At 43.1% G+C, this 20479-nt stretch overlaps 3 protein-coding genes across 5 annotated transcripts; all 3 read right to left on the bottom strand.

Annotated features, from left to right (window-relative positions):
- Positions 1-1086: 1086 nt before the first annotated feature.
- LOC121300243 lies at positions 1087-5398 on the bottom strand. The gene is made up of 4 exons (XM_041228742.1): positions 3598-5398; positions 2676-2826; positions 2189-2406; positions 1087-1752 (listed from the first exon to the last, which is right to left on the bottom strand). The coding sequence occupies exons 1-4, from the start codon at positions 3871-3873 to the stop codon at positions 1588-1590; spliced, it is 810 nt and encodes a 269-aa protein (XP_041084676.1). The 5' UTR covers positions 3874-5398; the 3' UTR covers positions 1087-1587.
- A 217-nt stretch (positions 5399-5615) lies between these two features.
- On the bottom strand, positions 5616-11616 carry LOC121300035. 2 transcript variants are annotated; one of them, XM_041228383.1, is made up of 4 exons: positions 11432-11616; positions 8490-9575; positions 8059-8220; positions 5616-7678 (listed from the first exon to the last, which is right to left on the bottom strand). In XM_041228383.1, exons 2-4 carry the CDS (start codon positions 9270-9272, stop codon positions 7298-7300), a joined length of 1326 nt encoding a protein of 441 aa, XP_041084317.1. In that variant the 5' UTR covers positions 9273-9575; positions 11432-11616; the 3' UTR covers positions 5616-7297. The 2 variants fall into 2 exon arrangements, with proteins under 2 accessions (XP_041084317.1, XP_041084318.1); XM_041228384.1 differs by having other exon boundaries at positions 11502-11616.
- Positions 11617-12834: 1218 nt separating this feature from the next.
- Positions 12835-20452, bottom strand: LOC121300034 (ligand-dependent nuclear receptor-interacting factor 1-like). 2 transcript variants are annotated; one of them, XM_041228381.1, is made up of 5 exons: positions 20298-20452; positions 19384-19906; positions 16067-17504; positions 15413-15685; positions 12835-14808 (listed from the first exon to the last, which is right to left on the bottom strand). In XM_041228381.1, the coding sequence occupies exons 2-5, from the start codon at positions 19413-19415 to the stop codon at positions 14356-14358; spliced, it is 2196 nt and encodes a 731-aa protein (XP_041084315.1). In that variant the 5' UTR covers positions 19416-19906; positions 20298-20452; the 3' UTR covers positions 12835-14355. The 2 variants fall into 2 exon arrangements, with proteins under 2 accessions (XP_041084315.1, XP_041084316.1); XM_041228382.1 differs by having other exon boundaries at positions 20218-20305.
- Between the last annotated feature and the right edge of the window lie 27 nt (positions 20453-20479).

The following is a 20479-nucleotide window of genomic DNA, read 5'->3' as shown; positions in this document are numbered from 1 at the left end:
ATTACCCGTACCCATTCCATGTTCATGGTAACAAATGTTGAGTACGTATATAAGGCGTGCATGCATGAACGAACACTTCTCATAATCCCCTGGTGGCGAGTAAGAGGTATGAACGCCTGGTTTATACATGTGAGCAACATGTGAACTGAAACAAACTAGCCCCGTGTTCCCTTATGGAGGTTTACGATATTAAAAAGCGTAATGACAATGTTAAAGCGCAGGATAGCATTGTAAAGCCCAGAGAGGTATGGGAAATCCTATTAAGACACGACATTGCATAGGGCAGGAGGAAACACTAGGACAACTGAAAAACGACCCTGCGTATCTGCAGTGGTAGACTTTCTTTCATAAGCGCTGGATCATAACGTTGTGTAGCGATGTTTAGAGACACGCGGTTATCTGAATGGTTTTGGAATAATCTGCGCCTTCGTTTCCCGTTGTGACCTTTATATTTGGCAGGGGTTTCTTGTTTGAAACATATGGATCCACTTTCTCGTATTTATTTACTGTAAAACTGTACCCCAGTTCAATGAGTCAGCTTGATCTAGTTCTGAGGGTGATGTCATAGTGTGTAATCGGCTGCCATCATCGCGTTAGTTACAGTAGAGCTAACCTGAGAGGGGGACCGATGATACAAGCAGGTAAGAAACAAACAAAAAAAGAGATACAGAAATAAAAGAAAACAATCTGACTATTTACACTTTTGAATTATTTGAGAGAATTCAAGACAAGAAGCATGGATTTGATTGAGCCTGCATGGCGCATGATATTTCGATATTTGCTGTGTTGTGAGATCTTGGTTGTTGCTGTACTACTGTTTATTCTATGAAACTTGTTATGGGGCTTTCCTGAAAGGTAACTCTCTAACCCTGTACCGCTACACACTGCAATACACACACACACACACACACACACACACACATCTATGAATGGAAATTGTCCCCACGCACAATTACCTCTGTACAACAGTTCAATATGCCACTAGTTTTATTTTAAACATTATTTACACTGATACACAAAACCACAGTACAGTGTTTCAACATTTATATATATACAAAAAGAGCATACGAAAAATAAAGAGTGCACATACTTTCTAAAAGGGCTTTTCAAGTTTTGCAGTAAGAAAATATATTTTTTAAAAAACACACAGAAACACTGCTGTATTGTTGAGGATTCTGTGAATATCTGTTTAAAGACAGAGTAAAAACCTGTGCAGAAGGATTCACATTTTATATAAATAAGGCAGAGGTTGGCAGCTCAGAGTTTATGGGTGTATTAGTTTGGATGTACAGGCACAGCTTGAACGCCTGTAAGACTATAGTTTTGGGGTCTTTCCTGGGCCGGTTAGTAGCCAGCACCTGACGTCACAAAAGCAGATATAGATCTCTTCTGGTGGAGAGGACGATGATGTCTTGAAGCAGCCAGGAGAGTCAAAGCAATACACCCTGTCTGAGCGGTGACGACACCATGTGGATTTCCCTGGGAAGGGTTTAGCGCAAGCAGTCAGCAGCACTCTCTAATGGGTCACTGTGTTGTTGATCACAGGGGGTGGCGGACCGCACATCTCTCGTTCGTTTCTCGACTCTGCTAGGTCCCTCTGAAGAATCTTTTCAAAAGGACCGCGCTGTGCTGCGCCCAAGTACGCAGGCTCAGGAAACGCAGATTCACTCCCGACTGAGCCAGAAGCACTCTCTTGAGTCTCCTGAACTGTGAAGGCCAGACGTACCTAGTGGGGTGCTGTTTGAAGACCATCTGAAATGAAAAATAAAAACACACTAAAGCAGAGCTGTGATTCACATCTATATCCTCAAGCAGAGTTTCAATAAAAGGTGTGTCTGACTAAGTTTCTTATCTCAGGAGTGTTTGAAGTTGTGGGTGACCGTTTAATCAAAATCGGACATGTGATCATCCCCCAAGGCTCAAGCATCAAGGTCTATTGAATGTCCTTACCAAGTTTAATCACACTGGGCTGAGCGGTTCTCAAGATACAGCTAAAAATGTAAATGTAACATGCTGTGGGTTTGCACCAGAGGCTCCACTGCATCTCTGCCAAACAGCTCCGTACAGGTCGCTTCCGTGCACGAGAGCAGCAAGCAGATATTGCATCCGAACCCCCCCCCCCCCTCCCCTCCGTTTCATCACTGCAGCCCGCTCTCTTAAATGTGGTCATTGGTTCTGCTGCTCCTACCTGCCTGTGCTGGCCGTGTACTGAGGTCAGGTCCCTGGCCGGTCTCTTTGGATGGTTCAGTTGCTGGGTGGCCATGGAGCCTGGCTTGGGAGTGGGTTTCCCGGGCTGGTTGGGCTTAGCGCAGTACGCCTCCAGCAGCTGCAGATCACAGCCCCGGATGCAGCACAGATCCACAATCCCTCTCACGCGACCCCGAGTGCCATAACGGGAACTCTTACCTGAAACATGAGTGAGGTAAGCACAACTGTGGACATGGTACCAATCACAGGGCTGTCTCGTGTGGCTGTAGTGGGACATCTTTTTGATAAACAGGAGCTGCATTTTGGCATATTTTCTGATCAGCATACCAGTATATTCCTCATTAAGTTAGTCATTAGCAGATACCTTTATCCAAAGCGGCTATCTACCTCTGTGCAATGTCAAGCCACAGGGAAACCTGGACACAATGTTAAGCCTGAAATGGCTGTTCAGAGGCTGCTGTACGTACTGTAGTGAAAGCCGCGGTCTCCACACACAAACTGCAGGTCCTCCACCAGCTCCCTGCCGCAGCGCGCCCGGGCCGCGGCACCGCACCTCTGGGGCAGCATGACAAGGCAGAGCACAGGGTACAGCACCCAGAGAGCCTTCAGAGAGCTCGCCTGCAGGGAAACACGAGGAAGGGGGCGTTACTGCAGCGATGCCCCGGGAACCGCAGAGATCCAACACACTGCCTGCTGCGCTCTCAACAGTGGGGCACAATCAGAGCCCCAGCATGGGAACATCAGTACAAAAGCATACAGCCCCTTTACTGAAGTGACTTTGTTAGAGTTCATAGTCAACTGCAGCAGGAGTGCTTCTGTATATCCACATCGCGATGCTGTGCTCCTATCCAGGATGTGCACTGAGAGTGTGCTTACACTCTTCGCTGTTGGCTAGATCGCTCTCAGTTCCGAACCCCAGAGCCAGCGCTAATGCTGCTCTGGATAATAAACATTGTTGAGTGGTTTTGCTTGCCTCTCTGTGGCTCTGTTTATTGAAACATGTGCAAGGAGGAATTCCAGTGGAGACGTGCCTGCTCCGTTTCACAGTCCCTGGGTAACAAGTTTGAAAGCAAACCAGAGTACAGTCATGCTACCCCGAAATGTTCGCTCTGCTTTAGGATTAATATAGTCCCACCCGGAGTTTGCACAGCCCAGGCAAGCCGTGCTGTACCATATCTCAACTGCCTACCCTCACAGCAGCCTCAGAAACCACGGAAGCGAGCACTGACCAAAGGAAGTGGCCTTCCACAAAAACACAAATCTAAATGAATTACAGGCAGCTCCTTTGCATTCGTGCTGCAGGACCACAGAGCTCAGAGACACCCAGGCTGCTCTGAAACACACACACTGCCCATTTCAAACACTTCTGATGAAAGCATAGAAACGTACCTTCAGCACACACAATCTCCTGGTGGAGGGAACACATCCTGCAGGCAGATTGGCACGCATTGAAGACATCACTGCAGAGCACCCCAGCCCCTGGCACGGCCACAGTATCCCAGACCCCTGGAGTTCTTGCAAGTGGGCAGCATGGTCTGTCTTAAACTTATAAGCACAAGAGGAGGAGCCCGGTTCACATACACCCACCCAGATACGGGCTCTGTAAATTGGGTTACAGCTGCGATTCCCTGGAATAGACAATCGCCAGCCACCCCCCTTTTTCATTTTGCATTTCAGCCACACTCCTCAGTGTCGGTGCCTCGGAATTAAATTCGAATTAACTTCTTTGTTGTGTGCCGTTTTATCATATCATCTGGTGCCAAAACCTACATCTGCTAGCGGCTACAATCAGGAGGGGTTTGGAAATGCTTCGTCAAACAATTCCATGTGATGAACTAAAACTTTAATGATCGTTTCTAGCTTTATTTTCTCAAGGTCCCCCCCCCCCCCATGTACAATAGTACTAGGAACAGTGCCCGAGTGAGCAATAGCCACTGTTCACTAGTAAAAGGCTCCTTTGGTAACAGACTATTTACCAAGACTCAGCACCCTTCGCTAAGGCACTAGCAAAAGAACTAAGGCTAGTGCAATCTATGACTCTGTGCTTCTGATAAATCTGTGTGCCCTTTGTGTTTCAAACTTCAGAATAAGTGGTTAAATGAAATGATCGTGCCCCGATAAAAACAAAGGAGAAAAAAAAAAAAACCTTCAGTCCTAACAAATACAGCAAGTCTCAGTCATTGCAGAGTTCTCCAGGGCTTGCAAACACAATTCCCCTTTGCGCTCGCTTGGTTTGCGTTTTAAAGAAAGGCAGTTCAAGCACCGAACGCAGCAATTGTAACGCTGACCGCTACAAAGCGCTGGTACGCTTCATCTCCTGCAACAGTCTGCAGGGTCCCCACTTCAAACCCGGAGCACAAGCCTCAGTTAGCAATTACAGCGAGAGAAAGACCCTGCTGAGGGGGTGCTGCTCCGTTCTTCAAGTAAAGAGATTACAACTTTCAGGCAAAGGATTTAAAAATAGACTAAATTTCAGAGCGGCCAGGCGGGGCAAACTAACCCTCATATTATCTAAACAAAAGAGGAATGCTGTTCCTGGAAAGAGAACATAAAAACAAATCACTAAAACAAAACCAACCAAAAAAACAGTTCAGCTTTTACTGAGAACATTCTTTCAGCAGGGAGAATCGAACGACTCTTGTTAGACGTGTGGTTTTTCTGGTTTGGCCACTTCATGTGTGATGGAAGCAGCGCAGACCCCAGCGATGACCCTCTGCATGGTCCTCTGTAGACTTTTATCAAAGACGCTTAACAGAGCTTTCAATATGATCTGAACGTTTTAAACAAACTTAAAAAAAAAAACGTACATGCCATCGCAAGGATGTGTGGTTAGCTTTTCATCCGAGTTGCACAGTCTCATGACAAAGGAGACACAGCAATTGCTTACTGCTTGCACCACCCGTTTTGAACATTTATTTGCCTGCATTACATGGCAAAATGATTGTGCTGTACAGAAACTCCTGTATTTATTTTTTTTAATTGAAGGCGATGTACTATTTGTTTTGCAGTTACCACTGTCGATACCTGGGAGCGTTTATTGTGCTTTGTGAAAGCCATCACTCAAACGTTCAGTGAGTGATTACATTTCACGCCAAGGTCAGCAAGCTTTAGGGTACACAAAACAGCAGATAGTGGCGAGATGTCAACAACGCAGGGCAACACTCTGCCACCACAGTCTAGCCTCAACCTATCCACTTCGAAGCAGTACAGTCAGAGCCCGGGCTTCCCAGAACAGACAAGGCTGATAAAAAGTGACGCGCCCCTTACGTAACACACAGGATTCCACTGGAAGAACTGCAACACAAGAGCGCTGTGATGCGGCTTTGGAATTAAGAATGTCCTTGAAAAGAATGACAGGAAGAAAACCTTTTTCAGCAGGGGAGGTTTAATTAGTTCATTAAAACAAACCCTCTGGGCCAGAAATTTACCTTGAGAGCAAGTGCCACTAACAATGGGAGAAGCCTGTCTCGCATTGCTCCAGGGCACAATTGATCAGGGTCTAGTATGGATGCAAGACCTGCTATATCATGAACCTTGCATCATCTGCTACATATGGTTGCAATTTTATTTATTTTTTGTGTGTGTTTTCATTAAATGGTAGAGATTTATAACCTGCAGTGTGATGCGATTTGTATTCTGTCTTGCATTGAGAATGAAAGTGCTGCTGGGATGGGCATGATGGGGCAAATTGGAGTCACACCCACACCGCCTTATAACTGGTTCTGGGGTAAAAAAAGAGGAAGCCCTACAATCTGAACCTTCATAAAATAAAATGTAATAAAATGACATGACCTCTGAGCTACGCTCTACAGATCAAGAACATGTTTGAAGTTTCAGAGACGCACACAAATGAAATCAGGCCAAACAGTAAACAAACTAGACTTTATTTACAAAAGGGAATAAAAACTTCACACACGTACCTACTTCGTATCCAGTTTCACCTTCAAAACTTAAAATGAAAGAGACCCAAGACTGCATTCACTACAATCTGCGCCCGTTTTCAAAGTGGAAAGAAACATTTATAAAAGCCAACGTACTCTACTGTTCCGAAACTAGAAAAGCAATTCCCAGAGAAGCGTTTAAAACAACGCCTAGAAAACGCAAACCACCAGAACAGGACGCCCGAGTCGTGCCCAACATGCAATACTGGAATGGGAGAGACATGCAACACAAAATGGTATCAGAGCGCAGTCCTTCCTGCAGCTCTTCCTTGAGCGGCCCATGTTGTCATGAAAATAAATGGTGGATTTTGATTCGAAGAAATCCTTGCCATCGATGTGTAGTATATTAAAATATACAAAAGCATATTAAATTTAATAGAACCGCTTTCCTCATTGCAAATTCAGGTGACAAGGTTCAACAATAAATGAGTGAGCGAGACAAGTCCAGCTCTAATTTGATTTATGTTCAGATAAATGCGTTTAAACCTCCCATCTCCAACCAGCAGACCCCTTTGTCTCGTTGAATCTCTGTTACATTCAAATAAAAACAATCTAAAGGAAGAAAGTGTTCGATGCACGTGAAGGCTGGTACTTGGTTTTCAGCAGGAAGAGAAACTCCCGAGTCCTTGAGGGAGGTCACATGCATTTACAGCCTCTAGAAATACCTGACTGGTTCACACCGCTATGCAGAGAGCGAGTCTCCATGGTAACACTGTATTAATGGGATGTCAGTGGTTCAGTCCGGGACGTAGCGCATTTAACTCTGAAATCAGTCTAATTCGTTTTCAAAATCAGTAACAATTTAAAGAATTGAAATTTAAAAAAACAAACAACACAAGTTGATCTGAGTTGGCAATTTGTCAATGGCAGTTACCATTGTGGGCTATCAGAAAAAAATCAGTCTGAACAGATTTAAAAATAAAGCAGAATTGAGGGCAACACGAATATCCGACATTACAAAAAATCTTTGCCACTAGTTGGACTTGATTGGTCGACTGCAGATGAAAGTACAGAACATGCATAAAACCAATACAAAACTGTAAATAAACACAAGTTTGCGGTCATGAAAGTCAAACAATCTCAACAAACGAGCTGCAACCGAACAAACACTCTTCAATCCACTTTTCTACCCGTTTAAAACGCTGCACCTAAAACCGCTGCCTTTTGCGAATGGCCTCCACAGCTGCCTCCCTCTCTCTCAGGAGCTTTCTGATGAGGGCTATCTTCTCGTTCCGTAAAGACAGATCGAAATCAAACTCCTCTCTGTAGTCTGGGCTGGTGCCCGTCAGAGAGAAGGACTCGGGCAGTCTCGCAGGCCCACCGCTGCCGTCCTCTCCAGGGGACCTAACTGAACTCTCCTCCTGCTCTGGGGCAGAGGCCTCGGGGCAGGGCTGGCTGCTGGGCTGCCCTTGCGAGTCCAGCTTCGGCTTCTTGGGGCTAGGTCCCCCAGAACTGTCTCGACTGTCCGCGGACACCGGCTTCTCATCCTCTATGCCGCTGTTACTCTCCGCTCTCCCCGTGTCTCTGACCTGCGTTTAAGAATTTTAAAAACAAGTTACTGTGTGCTGCTGTAGCAGCGCCCTCTCTTGGTAATTAATCGCATTGCATGTAAATTATACCTTCTGTTGGGAATGTTCAGATATTTCAAATAGAATGCAATAGGGCCATGTGACCTACCACATCATCTACCCAGATTAAGAGTAAAAAAAATAATAATTAAAAAAAAAGCAACCAACCATAGACTACCCACTGTTTGCTTGAGAAAAAAACTGATACCTTTTTTTAGCGCAGTTAGTGCGGCAACATTATTTAACATAAACCACAATGCAAATATGAATTGAAGGAGATAGGAAAACTAATTGCATGTAAAAAAATAAATAATAAAAAGAACCTTTAAAATAAGAAGTACCTCTTCCTCTCTCTTTGCTGTGAGGCAGTTCGTCTCGGCCAATTCTTCCCATCGTTTCACTGAGATTCTGAGCTCCCATTTGATCCCGAAAAGCTTCAGAAACTCACGGTCACTCCTGGCAGCACGACAACCAATCAAATCTCCAGCCACGTTGGCTTCATCCTGCATCAAACAAGAAACAACTGCTTCAGTCAGGAGCAAAAACTCTACAGCACTGACCCCTGGTGGCTTGGGGCCGGAACAACAAGGGGACAGCTAATACTGAAACTACAAAAAGCACTGTATTACTAATATTTATATTTGTTAAAATGCCTTTTTCATTAATTTAGCATGCCCAATTACTTAACCCCAGTTTAGAGCACTAGGTTTTGTTTTTTTTCATGACTTTTGTTCATGGTAGGCAGGTGGCTAGTTCCACCTACAGTACACACCAGTGGAAATGCATGTGGCTGGAAATGTTCTTGGATCCTTGCTGGTCTTTGCAGCCGAGTGGAACGCTCTGTGGAGTTTCCTGCAGCAGGTCGGGACTCGCCGCCTGGAGAAACAGGACTGTCTTGCTGATGCTGCCGGGTAGTGTTAACCCGGGCTGGCTCTTCTGCTGGGACCACAACCTCAACTTCGGCTCTGCTCCTCTTCCCTTTCTTCTTGATAATGAGGTACACCCTGCGGTAGATTATAATAGAGTGCTCTTTAAACTTGAAGATCCCACTGTCGGGGAGCGTTGCGGGGCTGCAGATCCTCAGGAGGTCTTCCAGAATTCCCTCTGTATCGGACTGCTGGTAGTCTATGAAGGATTTCAAGACCCTGAAAGCCACCATGTTGGAGGATTTCACGGGCATCCAGCACTTGATAGCCTCTTGTTGGCTTTCACTAACCCTGGGCCTCTCGTTCCAGTCCGGCGACTTGAGACGGTCGGTTTCCAAGGCATTGGCAGGGGGGGATCTGTAATCAGCCGCCGGACTTCGAACGTGAGGACAGTTTCCCCATTTCAAGGCCTCCATAGTTGTCACAGGCGAAATGCAGATCACAGACGGAGAGTCTGATGTCTCGCTTTGCAAGGGGGCCCCAACGGGACTGGACGCGGACATTTTTTTACGGAACAAAGGTGGCAAAGATCTCAAAGGGATCGATTTGAGTTCCGCTTCAGCTGGGATTTCAATCTGCAGTTTGTCGAACAGCAGCGAGCCCCCCAGGATTATCGGGGAAGCAGGCATGTCTCCGAGTCTCTCAGCGCAGGGATCCGAAGAGGACAGCAGATGGTTTATTGATTTTATTGCGCAGAACAGAGTTCCTCAGTGCTCAAGCTCTGTGTACACAGGCACTCGATTGGCCATTTCCCCCATCATGCAAGATATAGGTAGGCTTTATCCAAATCAGTCTTTTTTACTGCACCATAAGTGCAATGACATCAAACCATTAAAGGCCGAGGCATCAATCTGGGAATCTGATTTTAGCATTCCAGGCAAAGTAAACCAATGGATTTTATAATCCCTCCAAACTATCGGGTTGATAATGCACTGAAAAAGAAAAACAAAAAAGAAAGATGAACACTTGTGGTTTTCTACACACAAAAGCAAACTTCCTTATTCGATTACCTCTTCAGTGTTTGGTTTTACTCCCTCATGAACACCGCTCATTTCCCACAGCCTTCAAAACTGCTCACATCAACCCCCCCACCCCCCTCATTCTGAAGAAACTCTCTCTTGGCCCTTCTGCCCAGAACCATCGCCCTGTCTCTCTCCTCGAGAGAGAGCTGTCCACCGCCAGCTGGCATCTTTCCTCACTGAGCACTCAGCTCGACCCACTTCAATCCAGGCTCCGCCCTGCACGCTCTACGGAAAACACCCTCCTCTCTGTAACGGACTCTCCTCACCTACTGTAGATATATAACATTGTCGTAATCCTAACTAGTTGCATCTTATTTCAAAATTGTTCTTTAGTAGTATAATTATGCACTTACTATGAACTATACTGTATTTAAATATTGACTTTGCCCTGAAACACCTGTAAGTCTCCTTGGATAAAAGGCGTCTGCCAAATAAATACTAAAAACTGATACAAGAATAATCCCAACATGGTAGTTTCCATAACAGATCACAGCGCATCACCAGCACAGATCACAGCGCATCACCAGCACAGATCACAGCGCATCACCAGCACAGATCACAGCGCATCACCAACACAGATCACAGCGCATCACCAACACAGATCACAGCGCATCACCAGCACAGATCACAGCGCATCACCAGCACAGATCACAGCGTATCATCAACACAGATCACAGTGTATCATCAACACAGATCACAGCGTATCATCAACACAGATCACAGCGTATCAAACACAGAACACGGGTGGGCAAAGTTGGCTCTTAATTGCTTAATTAACCAATTAATCCTCAGTGGAGGGCCCAGTATAGTTAATTAAATTCAGGTACAGAACTGGGCAGCTCCTACACTGAAAGTTGTACTCAGTTTGTTCTTTTTTGCACAGTAGCACCCTCTACAGTTGACTAGTCGGTATAAACTGGAAGGTGGACACCTTGTAAAAAGCTGACGTCAGATTTACTGCCACTTAGCACACTGCTTCTATATTTGAAAGTCACTTTGTTCCCCCGGGGTCTGTCGTTTATTAAGACAATGAATGTTTAACAACTCGATGTATCTGATAATCCTCTTAAAACCACACACATGCTTGAACAATAGTATATGTACCGAACACAGAACCTGGCATAGCAGTCTAGAGACTGTATGCCCTTTTCCTTTTATCTTGCTCAAATCTTTCACCGCCAGCCCCGAACACGCTTGTTCGTGAGCATAACCCAGCATCAGCAAATACGTGCATCTATCCGACTCGTCTTATAAACGGCAGCAGACACAAATCACACTGCGTTAAAAACACAACGCGTACATATATAAAATACGAGCTTACTCGAATCCCTCGGGTAGCAAGTGACAGAATATTCTTACACGGTGCATCAAACACTGTACAACAGCGTCACCCGACTACAAAACCACCCCGTTTGCAGAGGAAACCCCTAAAACAAGCATAAATCCCCCAGCGCTGACCCACGCAGGTCCTGAACACGAGCAAATACAAACTTATTCGCGCGTGTGAAAGAATCGCAGTATCAGGGTCGCTTTGCACGACTAACCGGTCGAGTTTGCAGCTGGCAGAAGCGCCTGTATCATCTGTGCAAATTCAGATTCATTAAAAAAAGAAAACCCACAATTTACTCGAGTGACGGTCTGCAATTGAGTTGGTTACGTGTAAGCGAAAGTTTAATCAGAGAACAGATCACGTCACCCAGGTAAGAGCTGCACCGGGCGCTGGGGGGCACGGAGACCGCGTCCTCCCACCCAAACAAGCCACTGACCGTGAAACAGCTTCCACGCGTGAATCAAGCACGACAGAGCGCAGTGCAGCTCTGCTTACTCAGCACAAACCAGGACTGGGGAAGGGGACCGCAGCGGCTTAGCACGGTGTGATCCCGGGTTGTTTCGGGCTACCCCACGCACATGCATTCGAGCAAAAAAACTAAAACTAAAACAAAACTTTACAGCCTCGTATTCGAGTAGGACTGGCCCAGCAACGGCGTACCTGCTCTCTCATTGGCTCAAAGCTCAACTCTGACCTTTTTTTTTTTTCCCAACCAGTGTGATACAAGTTCGTGGGTCATGACCCGGTTTCCCCGCCGCCAGGTACAGCCCCGTGTCGCCGTGAGTATTATATTAATAACGATTAACAAGAATAGCTGGCGAGCAGCGAGTTAAAAAACACTAAAAAACAAAGCTTTCGAGAAGAGCAACGCCAGCTTGAATCTGAAAACTGTATGTTGGGACAATAGCTTGGCTTTGTTGTCTCAGACGTGTTAGAAAACGCATGCGTTGTTCTGCATTTAATGCAGCTGGGCAGTGTCACTTAATGATAATTTAAATGCGCCAATAATAATAATAATAATAATAATAATAATACAGTATTTGAGCTCACTGTGTCACAGTGAGACAGGTCTGGAAACCAGACAATTATTTAAATGTGTCACAGTTAGACAGGTCTGGAATATATATATATATATATATATATATATATATATATATATTATTGGGGGTGGGGGGTAAAAGTGAATCATAATATGCTACTAATTATTTGATCAATCAAGTCGTTTGTTTAATTGTGATCCAAGAACACTCATGAAACATCATACCATCTCCCATATATCCAGTTCTCCAAGGCTCCTTCGTCGATCATTAAAACTGTCAAAAGCATTCTGTAAACCTCAGCGCAACGATTCTGGAGAACTGTTCCTAGGACGTGATGTTAGTTCATCATACACTGATAAGCACGCTTGTTCATGTCAATTCTGACATGGCCTCCTCTTCCAAAGAGTTAGCATTAGTTCCTGTTGTTCACCCTTACTTTGAATTGGGTAATTGATTCGTAATTGATTGCTGTTGAAGATTTGGCTACAGCTTTCACATTGACCTGAAACACGAGGTCCGTGCACATGATCGGTCCAAGGAAGCACCAAACATGATGTTCTGCGTAGATGTTCATTACACCAAGTTAGGAGAAGGCATAATTGTAGGACCCTTGGAACATAGTAGAGGGCTTGCATTTTTAAGCTTTGAAATTAGATGAAATAATTTAATTTAGCACACTTACTCAAAATGCTCATCTGTAAACACTTCTCCAAACTTTTTAAAATCACGTCCCTTTGCATTTTACTGCTTCTAAACATGTATCTGTTCTTCTACAGAAAAAGGTAACCTGTGCCTTCCAGTGCAGACAGCCCATCCACCCCTGTAAGATGCCCTTCAAAAGAGCGAGATTCCCAAGGATCTTCTTTCCTCCCAAGGATCCTCAGACCCTTCGATAGGTCAGAGTTGGATATTGCAGAGCTAAGTTTGCTGAGGCAAGATGGTCTTAGTTTTGTTGATGGGTGTTTAGAGTTCGATTCAGGGCCGCCATGATCCTTGGTGTAAAATAAAGAAAATAACCATCTCTTCATCTGCCAACGATATAAAAACACAAACCAGCTTTTTAATGGCAGCCTGGCCCCTTACAGCTATCAAGGTTACACAATTCAGACTTCAGGGCTGATTTCTAATGAGTCCAATCACAATAAACAGCGAGTGCAGTATCTGGATATGATAGGCATTCCTCATCTCTGTTAAACCATGTACATCACGAAGCACAGCAGCATTTTCCAGCCTTTTAATAGAGGTGCTTGTAAATCAGCAAAACAACATTCCTACAGTTTTGTACGTAAGATTATTATTTTTTTTTTTTTTTAAAAAGACAAGCTGTTATACATTTTGCTTTTATACATCTTAAAGCAACCCCCCTCCCACACGCACATTTACCCCATCACATCTGGCGTGTTCAGCATGGTATGATGCTGCACGTATTCCTGCTAATCATCTTCAGAAGAGCCAAAAATTTCAGCTCCTATCAATGGCTTCTCCCTTACAGAATCCGTGGCAGGACAGAAGAGTCGCCACGCTACAGTTCATGGTTTTGACGAGTTCATCTCTTCTGAATTTCTCCCGAGGATCCTGTTTGAGGTGCCATTACTTTATATCAATGCAGTGGATTATCTGGGTGGAAGAATGACGGTGACTGTATTCAGCACTACCTTATCACCTTTACCAACGAATTCAAGGATCTGACGCTATCCTCCCTGGAAAGATGGTGTGCACCTCAGTCAAGACCATCATACCAAAGAGCCTGCGTGAACGTGCTCAGCCCATCATTTCACACTCAAAAATGCTTTCATGTGCTCTTGCAATGAACCATCTGTTGTAACATATTTTCATTACAAAGAAACAGTCAAGTTTTCAAACAACAACAGACAACTTCAAAATGTTATTCTAGAACAGCATTTTTTTTAAGTTTTAAATAAAATAAATAAATAAATAAAACCAAATTTATATCTAATGCCTACCTGCACAAGCAGGTAACTTATTTATTTGTATTAAATTTAAGAGGGCAAATCAAAACCAATCTGCTTCCTCCTGTGTAACTGATTGACTTAGAAACAACGAGAAGGCAAATAAATGCAGCTGTTTATATGTTTTTGTTTAAATATCAAATGATAAACCTAAACGATATCTTTCACATTAAATGCAGATGTATTGCATATAACTTGGTCCTGTTAACTAAAGAGTTCGGATTCCGTTTCGATTTATTAAATCATGTTTGTTGCTATTGAAATGGAACAGTACATTTTTTTGGAATGCTACTACAAAAAAAAGACAAAAATCAATATAAATACATAAACAGCAATTGTTTTGATCAGCTTCATGGCACATGTCTCTTACTCCTAATCAATTCAACAGCTGCTTCCTGCTGCTTCAACATATCTTTCAACCTTTTGATTTTTTCATCTCGGACAACTTCATCAAACTCCACTGGAGCCACAACTAAGCTCTGCTCATCCACACTGGTGCCAGCAGCCTTCACAACGTGTTGCTGCCAAGCTGCTGGGCTGCAAAGCTCCTGAGATACGGTACCGAGGGTGTTTGAGCAGGATGGCACTGCCTCTTCTGTTTCCATCATGCATGTGCTTGGGTTTGCCGCTGGCAGCGATAGGGAAGGCGGTTCTGGTGTAGGTGTAATCTGTCTTGGCGCGCTACAGTCAGTTTCAGAGTTTCTTTCTGGAGTTTCTCCTCTACTCTTCTTTGAGCTTGGGGGGCTGCTTTCACTTTTTCTTTTTTGTGGTGCAGGTTTGCCTTCGTCAACTTTTACTTCAACCTAGAAAATATTGAATTTGTTAAAAAAAAGGCTTATTCTTTACTGATGAATGTCCATTATATATATATATATATATATATATATATATATATATATATATATATATATATATATATATATATATATAGAATCATGAAAAACATGTTAAAATCAAGTTATAAAGACAACCCACTAACACTGAAGAACTATAACTGTTACATTTGTTTACCTAGACCTCTAAAAGACAGAATGGTCAAGTGGTTCCCAAGAACAGCTGGTAACAGTCAACGTGGAATAAATTCTACATCATAATTTTAATCAGATTTGGGGAAATTGTTATAAAGATATGGGGGTATATGTGAAATGACACATTACAAAATAACCCATTGTCTTTATTACCCCAACAGCGTCATTTTCCATGGTAGATAGTGGGATTGCCAGCAAGACACATAACATTTCTGACTGCAGGAACCATATATATTAGCACAGCAAAGCAATCATTAGATTGGATCCTTCATGGTCAACATAACTTCACGCTAGGTTGCACTTGCATTGGGTTGCATTACGTTTTTTTCAAGACAAAAAGCAAAGCATGAATTAACAGTAAAATGAATGAAGTCCATACCGTCGCTGTAGTATTCTTCTTGGTTCTGATTACAACGTTCGACTCCTGAATTAATTTCCTAATCCTTTCCAGAGGGCACCTGCTTGTAGATGCGTCTGACGAGATCGTTTGTGTTGAGGCCGTTGTTAACATTTGGGGTTGAATTTTTTCTAAGCGTATTCGAACATCGGAAGTGATTTCAAACCTCTTCCTCAGCTGGCTATCACTTTCACATTGACGGCTTTTGTCTTCCAAAACATCTGCACTAAATTCTTGAACTGGGCCTGTAGAGCTCTAGAGACAGGTGCATGTAAAAAAAAAAAAAAAAAAAAAAAAAGAACAAGGGAACTTTTTTATTCTTAAAATATTTGCATAAATGAATAAGGTTATGTTACTAAATAAAGTTTCTTAAAACGCCAAATAACACAACATACCAGAGAAGATAAAAGATTTGGAGAATTAAAGATCAAAGTAACTAAACACAAACACAGCAGCTGCCTTAGCTATTATTATATCCAGAATACGGTTTGCACGATGAGATTCTTCTAATGTTTGTGCAAGTTCTGAAATCTTGAGATGACCTTGTTTGAGCAAGTCATATATCTGAATAGAACAACAACTACAACAGCTGCCGCGTCTTGGAGAAATAAAAACAAAGTATTCTAAAACCATTACCTTTTCAGGTTCATCATCGTCTTTAATGGTTAGTACTTCTGAAACAGATCCTCCTTCCACGTTTGCAACAGCGACTTTTTTTGGTTTTATGTAGGAAACAAATATCACATCAGGCTTTGAATAGCCAACTTCCTGAACCTCGCTGCCCAAATCATCTGCATCATCTCTTATTATGATTGGCGTGGCATTGTCCCTACGGGTAATTCCTGTAACTCCAGCTCTTGACGTTGCTGAATGCTGGTTTTGGGTAGAGGTGACTTCAGAATCTGTGTGCTCCACACAATTAGTGCTCTGCGACGTCTCCATATTGATCCTCTGGGCTGCTTCGTTAACGTCCTGTTTTTGAACTGGTGGTGTAATTAATTCAGGGCTTTTCTTAGCCAGAAAGAAGACTTTCCCGTTGCACATGACCAAAGCATTGTCTTTTCCTGATGAAATCTGGGAGTGGGTTTCTTGGGAAACGGCTGGTGGCGGGGCAGTGTTTTCCCCACTCTTTTCAACAGTTGTCAGGGTTTTCAAGATGTTTGTAGCCATGCTGTTTTTGCTGGACTTGTTGATAGGAACGATGCACGGTGCTGGAGAATCTGGGCATTCTTCCACAACCCATTTAATTGGTTTCTCTTGAGTCTGACTATTTGAGCTACTAATCCTAGAAGGTTCTGATGGCCCCTTAACAGGGGTATCATTCACAGACTGCTGAGCGCTCTCCGGGTTCGGGTTCTGTGACTCTGCTGTAGGTGATGGATGGACAGTTGGATTGGTTGTTACCATTCTAACAGTGTTCACTGGTGTCACATACAGAACAGTCTGTAAATTGGTTTTAGGGTCAGGAGTTCCTGAGCCGCTAGTGACAGATGCAGCACGTATTTTCTGCTGAATGGCTGGTGGCAGTGCACTTGCTGGTACGGTCTTCACTTTTGCATTAACAGGAATCTGGAGGAGATGTCCATTGGGAAACACTGATGACTTCAATGTGATAGGCAGGTGTTTTGGGTTATGAATAGAAAACGTGCCCTGAGAATTGACTACACTTGTTGGTACCAGAACCAGGTTCTGATTCTGCCTGGGCAGAACTGGAACTGGGGAAACTTGAACTGAAGAACTTGTTGATGGCAAAGTACCATTTCCCTCGACTGGCCTTCTCCCCGTTTGGTTTTGCACAACTGGTCCATTTGAAGGACTTTTAACAATGTAGTTTATTGGACTTGTTTGGTGTAGAACGGGCAGCTGGCTTTGAGAAATGTTAGTTGTGGTGAAGCGGGTTTTTGTTGGCGTGACAACTCGAGCAGGTTCAACAACAGCCTGCTTGCAACTGCTTGCTAGATTAGTAACAGTTCGAACGTATTTTCCATCAGCTTTCTGAACCGGAATAAGTTTTAAGATATTTTTTCCATCTGCGCCCACAGCAGGCAGTACTTGATACATGCCACCAGCAATGCTACAAGGGAATTAAAACAAAAAAAGAATCAATCGATTAGGGCAACGTTTTCTTTCTTTCTATGCCCGTTATGTTTTAAAAATAAATATTACAATACGGATCGTGAAGCTAAACTCAACACGAACTCGACAAAGGGAGCATTCCCATACCACAAGCAATCTCCTCTAGATTTAAATGTCATCTCCAACATGGCTGTACCAAAGTCAAAGAAATGTTTTGCATAAATACACATTCCCTTGAAAAGGCCCAGCTGAAATGCATGCTTCCTAACACAGTATTTCACTCTCCATTTCTACACGCTCAGCTGGGATACCTACAAAAATGATCCTTACCGAATTTTGAGTACACAGCCTATAAGTCATTAGATCACTCACATTACTTTCATAAATAATGCTACTACATTCTGTAAAGAAACATATTGGAATCATAAGGTTATTGCATATATAACATTCTAAAAGGTGAAAACACTGCAGAAAGACAACCTCTAATTTCAATTATATGTTTGGCTCATTTAAGTTTTCAAAATGATTTTCTTATCCATTTACTCTGTCGAGTGTTAGGATTAGGGTTTAGGGTTTACTTTATCTATGGGATCTCAGTTGCTATGATTACCTTATTTTATACAAAATCAAGATGGCGGCACTCTATGGCCATGCAGAGTCTGTTCTTCATGCAAAATGGATGCATAGCAGGCCACTAATTACAGAGCATGGCAACAATGAAGAGAACTACTAATCCACTTACCTAAACAATGAAGGGGCAGATGGTAACAGAATACTACAATACATATATAACTCCAGTATTGAGTTATCATATTTTATTCTCCCTAGAGCTGTGTTCAGTTAAACAATGCAAGCTATAATTCTAGCGGTCAGTTCCTTGTGGCGCTGTACAGGTGTCAGAAACACAGTCCCACCTTTCACTGTGCCCAGAACATTTTGGTTGTTTACTCCTGGAACAGCTGCTTTGCTGTTGGGCACGCAGGCCGTTAGATACCAGGAAAAAGCCTGAACTCTTCAATATTTAAATATTCCAAAACAGAGAAAGACAAGCAAATCACAAAGACATCTTCAAAACCTGAATCAGATACGAGTTGCCGAGCAATTTGTTTTTTTCCCTTCCTGTTCTGCCGAGTTGCTTCACCACAAATAATGTTGTGCGTGTCTTGAATATCGCTCCTGTCCAGGTATTCATAATCAATCTGGAGCTGTTGCATTTCTTAACGTGTGTAGGGGTGCTGTGTTCATTTAGTTTGCCTGTTATTTTATTATAATAGTTTATTAACATACACTTTGCCTGTTGCTTTTCTCTTACTCAGTCAATTTCATATGTTGATGCACATAAGTAATATTTATTTATTGATTGGCTCATATTGTGTCTGGTGGTCAACTCTGTCTTCAAGAACACTTTGGTTAAGAGAACACTTTGTTGGTTTCCGAGGGGAGTTCTCTTAAATGGAGACTCCTGTACTGTGCTTAGGGTCAATATTTAACAATATCATCATCCAACCACTGCCTACACCTTGTTTAACATTATCACCAAAACTAGTTTACTGCTCCCTGTGACTGAAGAGTTAAAGGACTAGGGTCCCACCACTACAAGTGAAATAGCAATGCAAAATATTTCATAACCGAAATCTGGACTTTACCAAACATTATACTACTATCCAGACTAGTTCGCTTGCAGCCACTAAAGACTAGCGCTATCACAAGGGCTCAGAATGTATAAATCTAATTGCAACTGGACACAGCATACACGGTTATATATCTTGACATAATGTGCATGTAATAATATGTATTGCAATATAAAACGTGCATTTCAAAAAATAATATTACATAAAAAAATACTCCTGGAAAATCTTAATATATTAATAGCTTACCTTTGGATCGATATTTGCTTTACGTTATTCATATTTGCCAAGAGTAATCCTCAATGTGATTTGAATGCAAGTACTCCACTTGTAATAATAACAGTTCAATTGAGTTTTTTGGGGGGGTATGTAGTTATGGATGTTTTATATATATAATTATATATATGTGTGTGTGTGTGTGTGTGTAGTTCTTGTTAGGGTATATCACAATGTACAATGTATTATAACAGAAAACCCTAAAAGCAAAACGTGTTAACGTTATGTATACTGGCAACTAATCCGAGTAACAAGTTGTTCTTTTGAGGGTTTCAAACAGGCTAGAATGCACGGTGCTGAAAAGACTTCTCCGATCTCATCTTCTGCTGGTCAGCTGCACAAAACTTGCTCTGACTTCAGAGAGCTCGTCTCCTGAGCTGCAGTACCGCGCTTCACCAGCGCTGCTCGGGCGGAGGAGGGAGGACTCGCTGAAAAGGGCGGACATCCGAGTAACAGCCGCGACAACTCCCGAGTCACACGCCGTGGCTGAAACTCGCTGCAAAAGAACGAAAACCCGACAGAGCAATGTTACTGCGTGGGTTACGACCACTAGCGACACACACACACACGCGTGCCATCAATAAATGCTGTGTATTCCCATATTCACTATATAAAAACATTTATTGAAAAAAGACGCCATATTGGAAAAAAAAACCTGACTGAGAAACGTTGCTGTTATTTGGAATAATAAACCAAAGAAGGGCCTGTGTAATATTTCAGTGTTATGCAGGCACCCCAGTGCTGGGCATGCCTGTTTGCATATGAATAAAACCAAGCCCACACCTGCTTTAGCAGGCAAACACTCACCTCTTAAATATCACAGATTGCACCCTCTATGCAACTCCAGTTAGTGTTTTATTGGACAATGGGATGCTTTTTTTTCTTACCACGATTGGTCCGATTTCTCCCCCCAGGAGCCAGCTGTCCAATAGAAAAAAAAACAACTCCACTTCCTGTCTAGGAACCATTTACTTCCTGTGGCAAAGACAGTTGAGTTTGGAGAGTAGAAATGGGGACACCTAGCGGCCAGCGAGTGAACTTCAGGCTCACAAGTTACACCCTTTGAAAA

The sequence above is a fragment of the Polyodon spathula genome, chromosome 25, assembly GCF_017654505.1.
Source record: "Polyodon spathula isolate WHYD16114869_AA chromosome 25, ASM1765450v1, whole genome shotgun sequence".
NCBI lineage: Eukaryota > Metazoa > Chordata > Actinopteri > Acipenseriformes > Polyodontidae > Polyodon > Polyodon spathula.
Note: the sequence above shows the minus strand (reverse complement) of the source record. Positions and strands in the feature narration are given on the sequence as shown.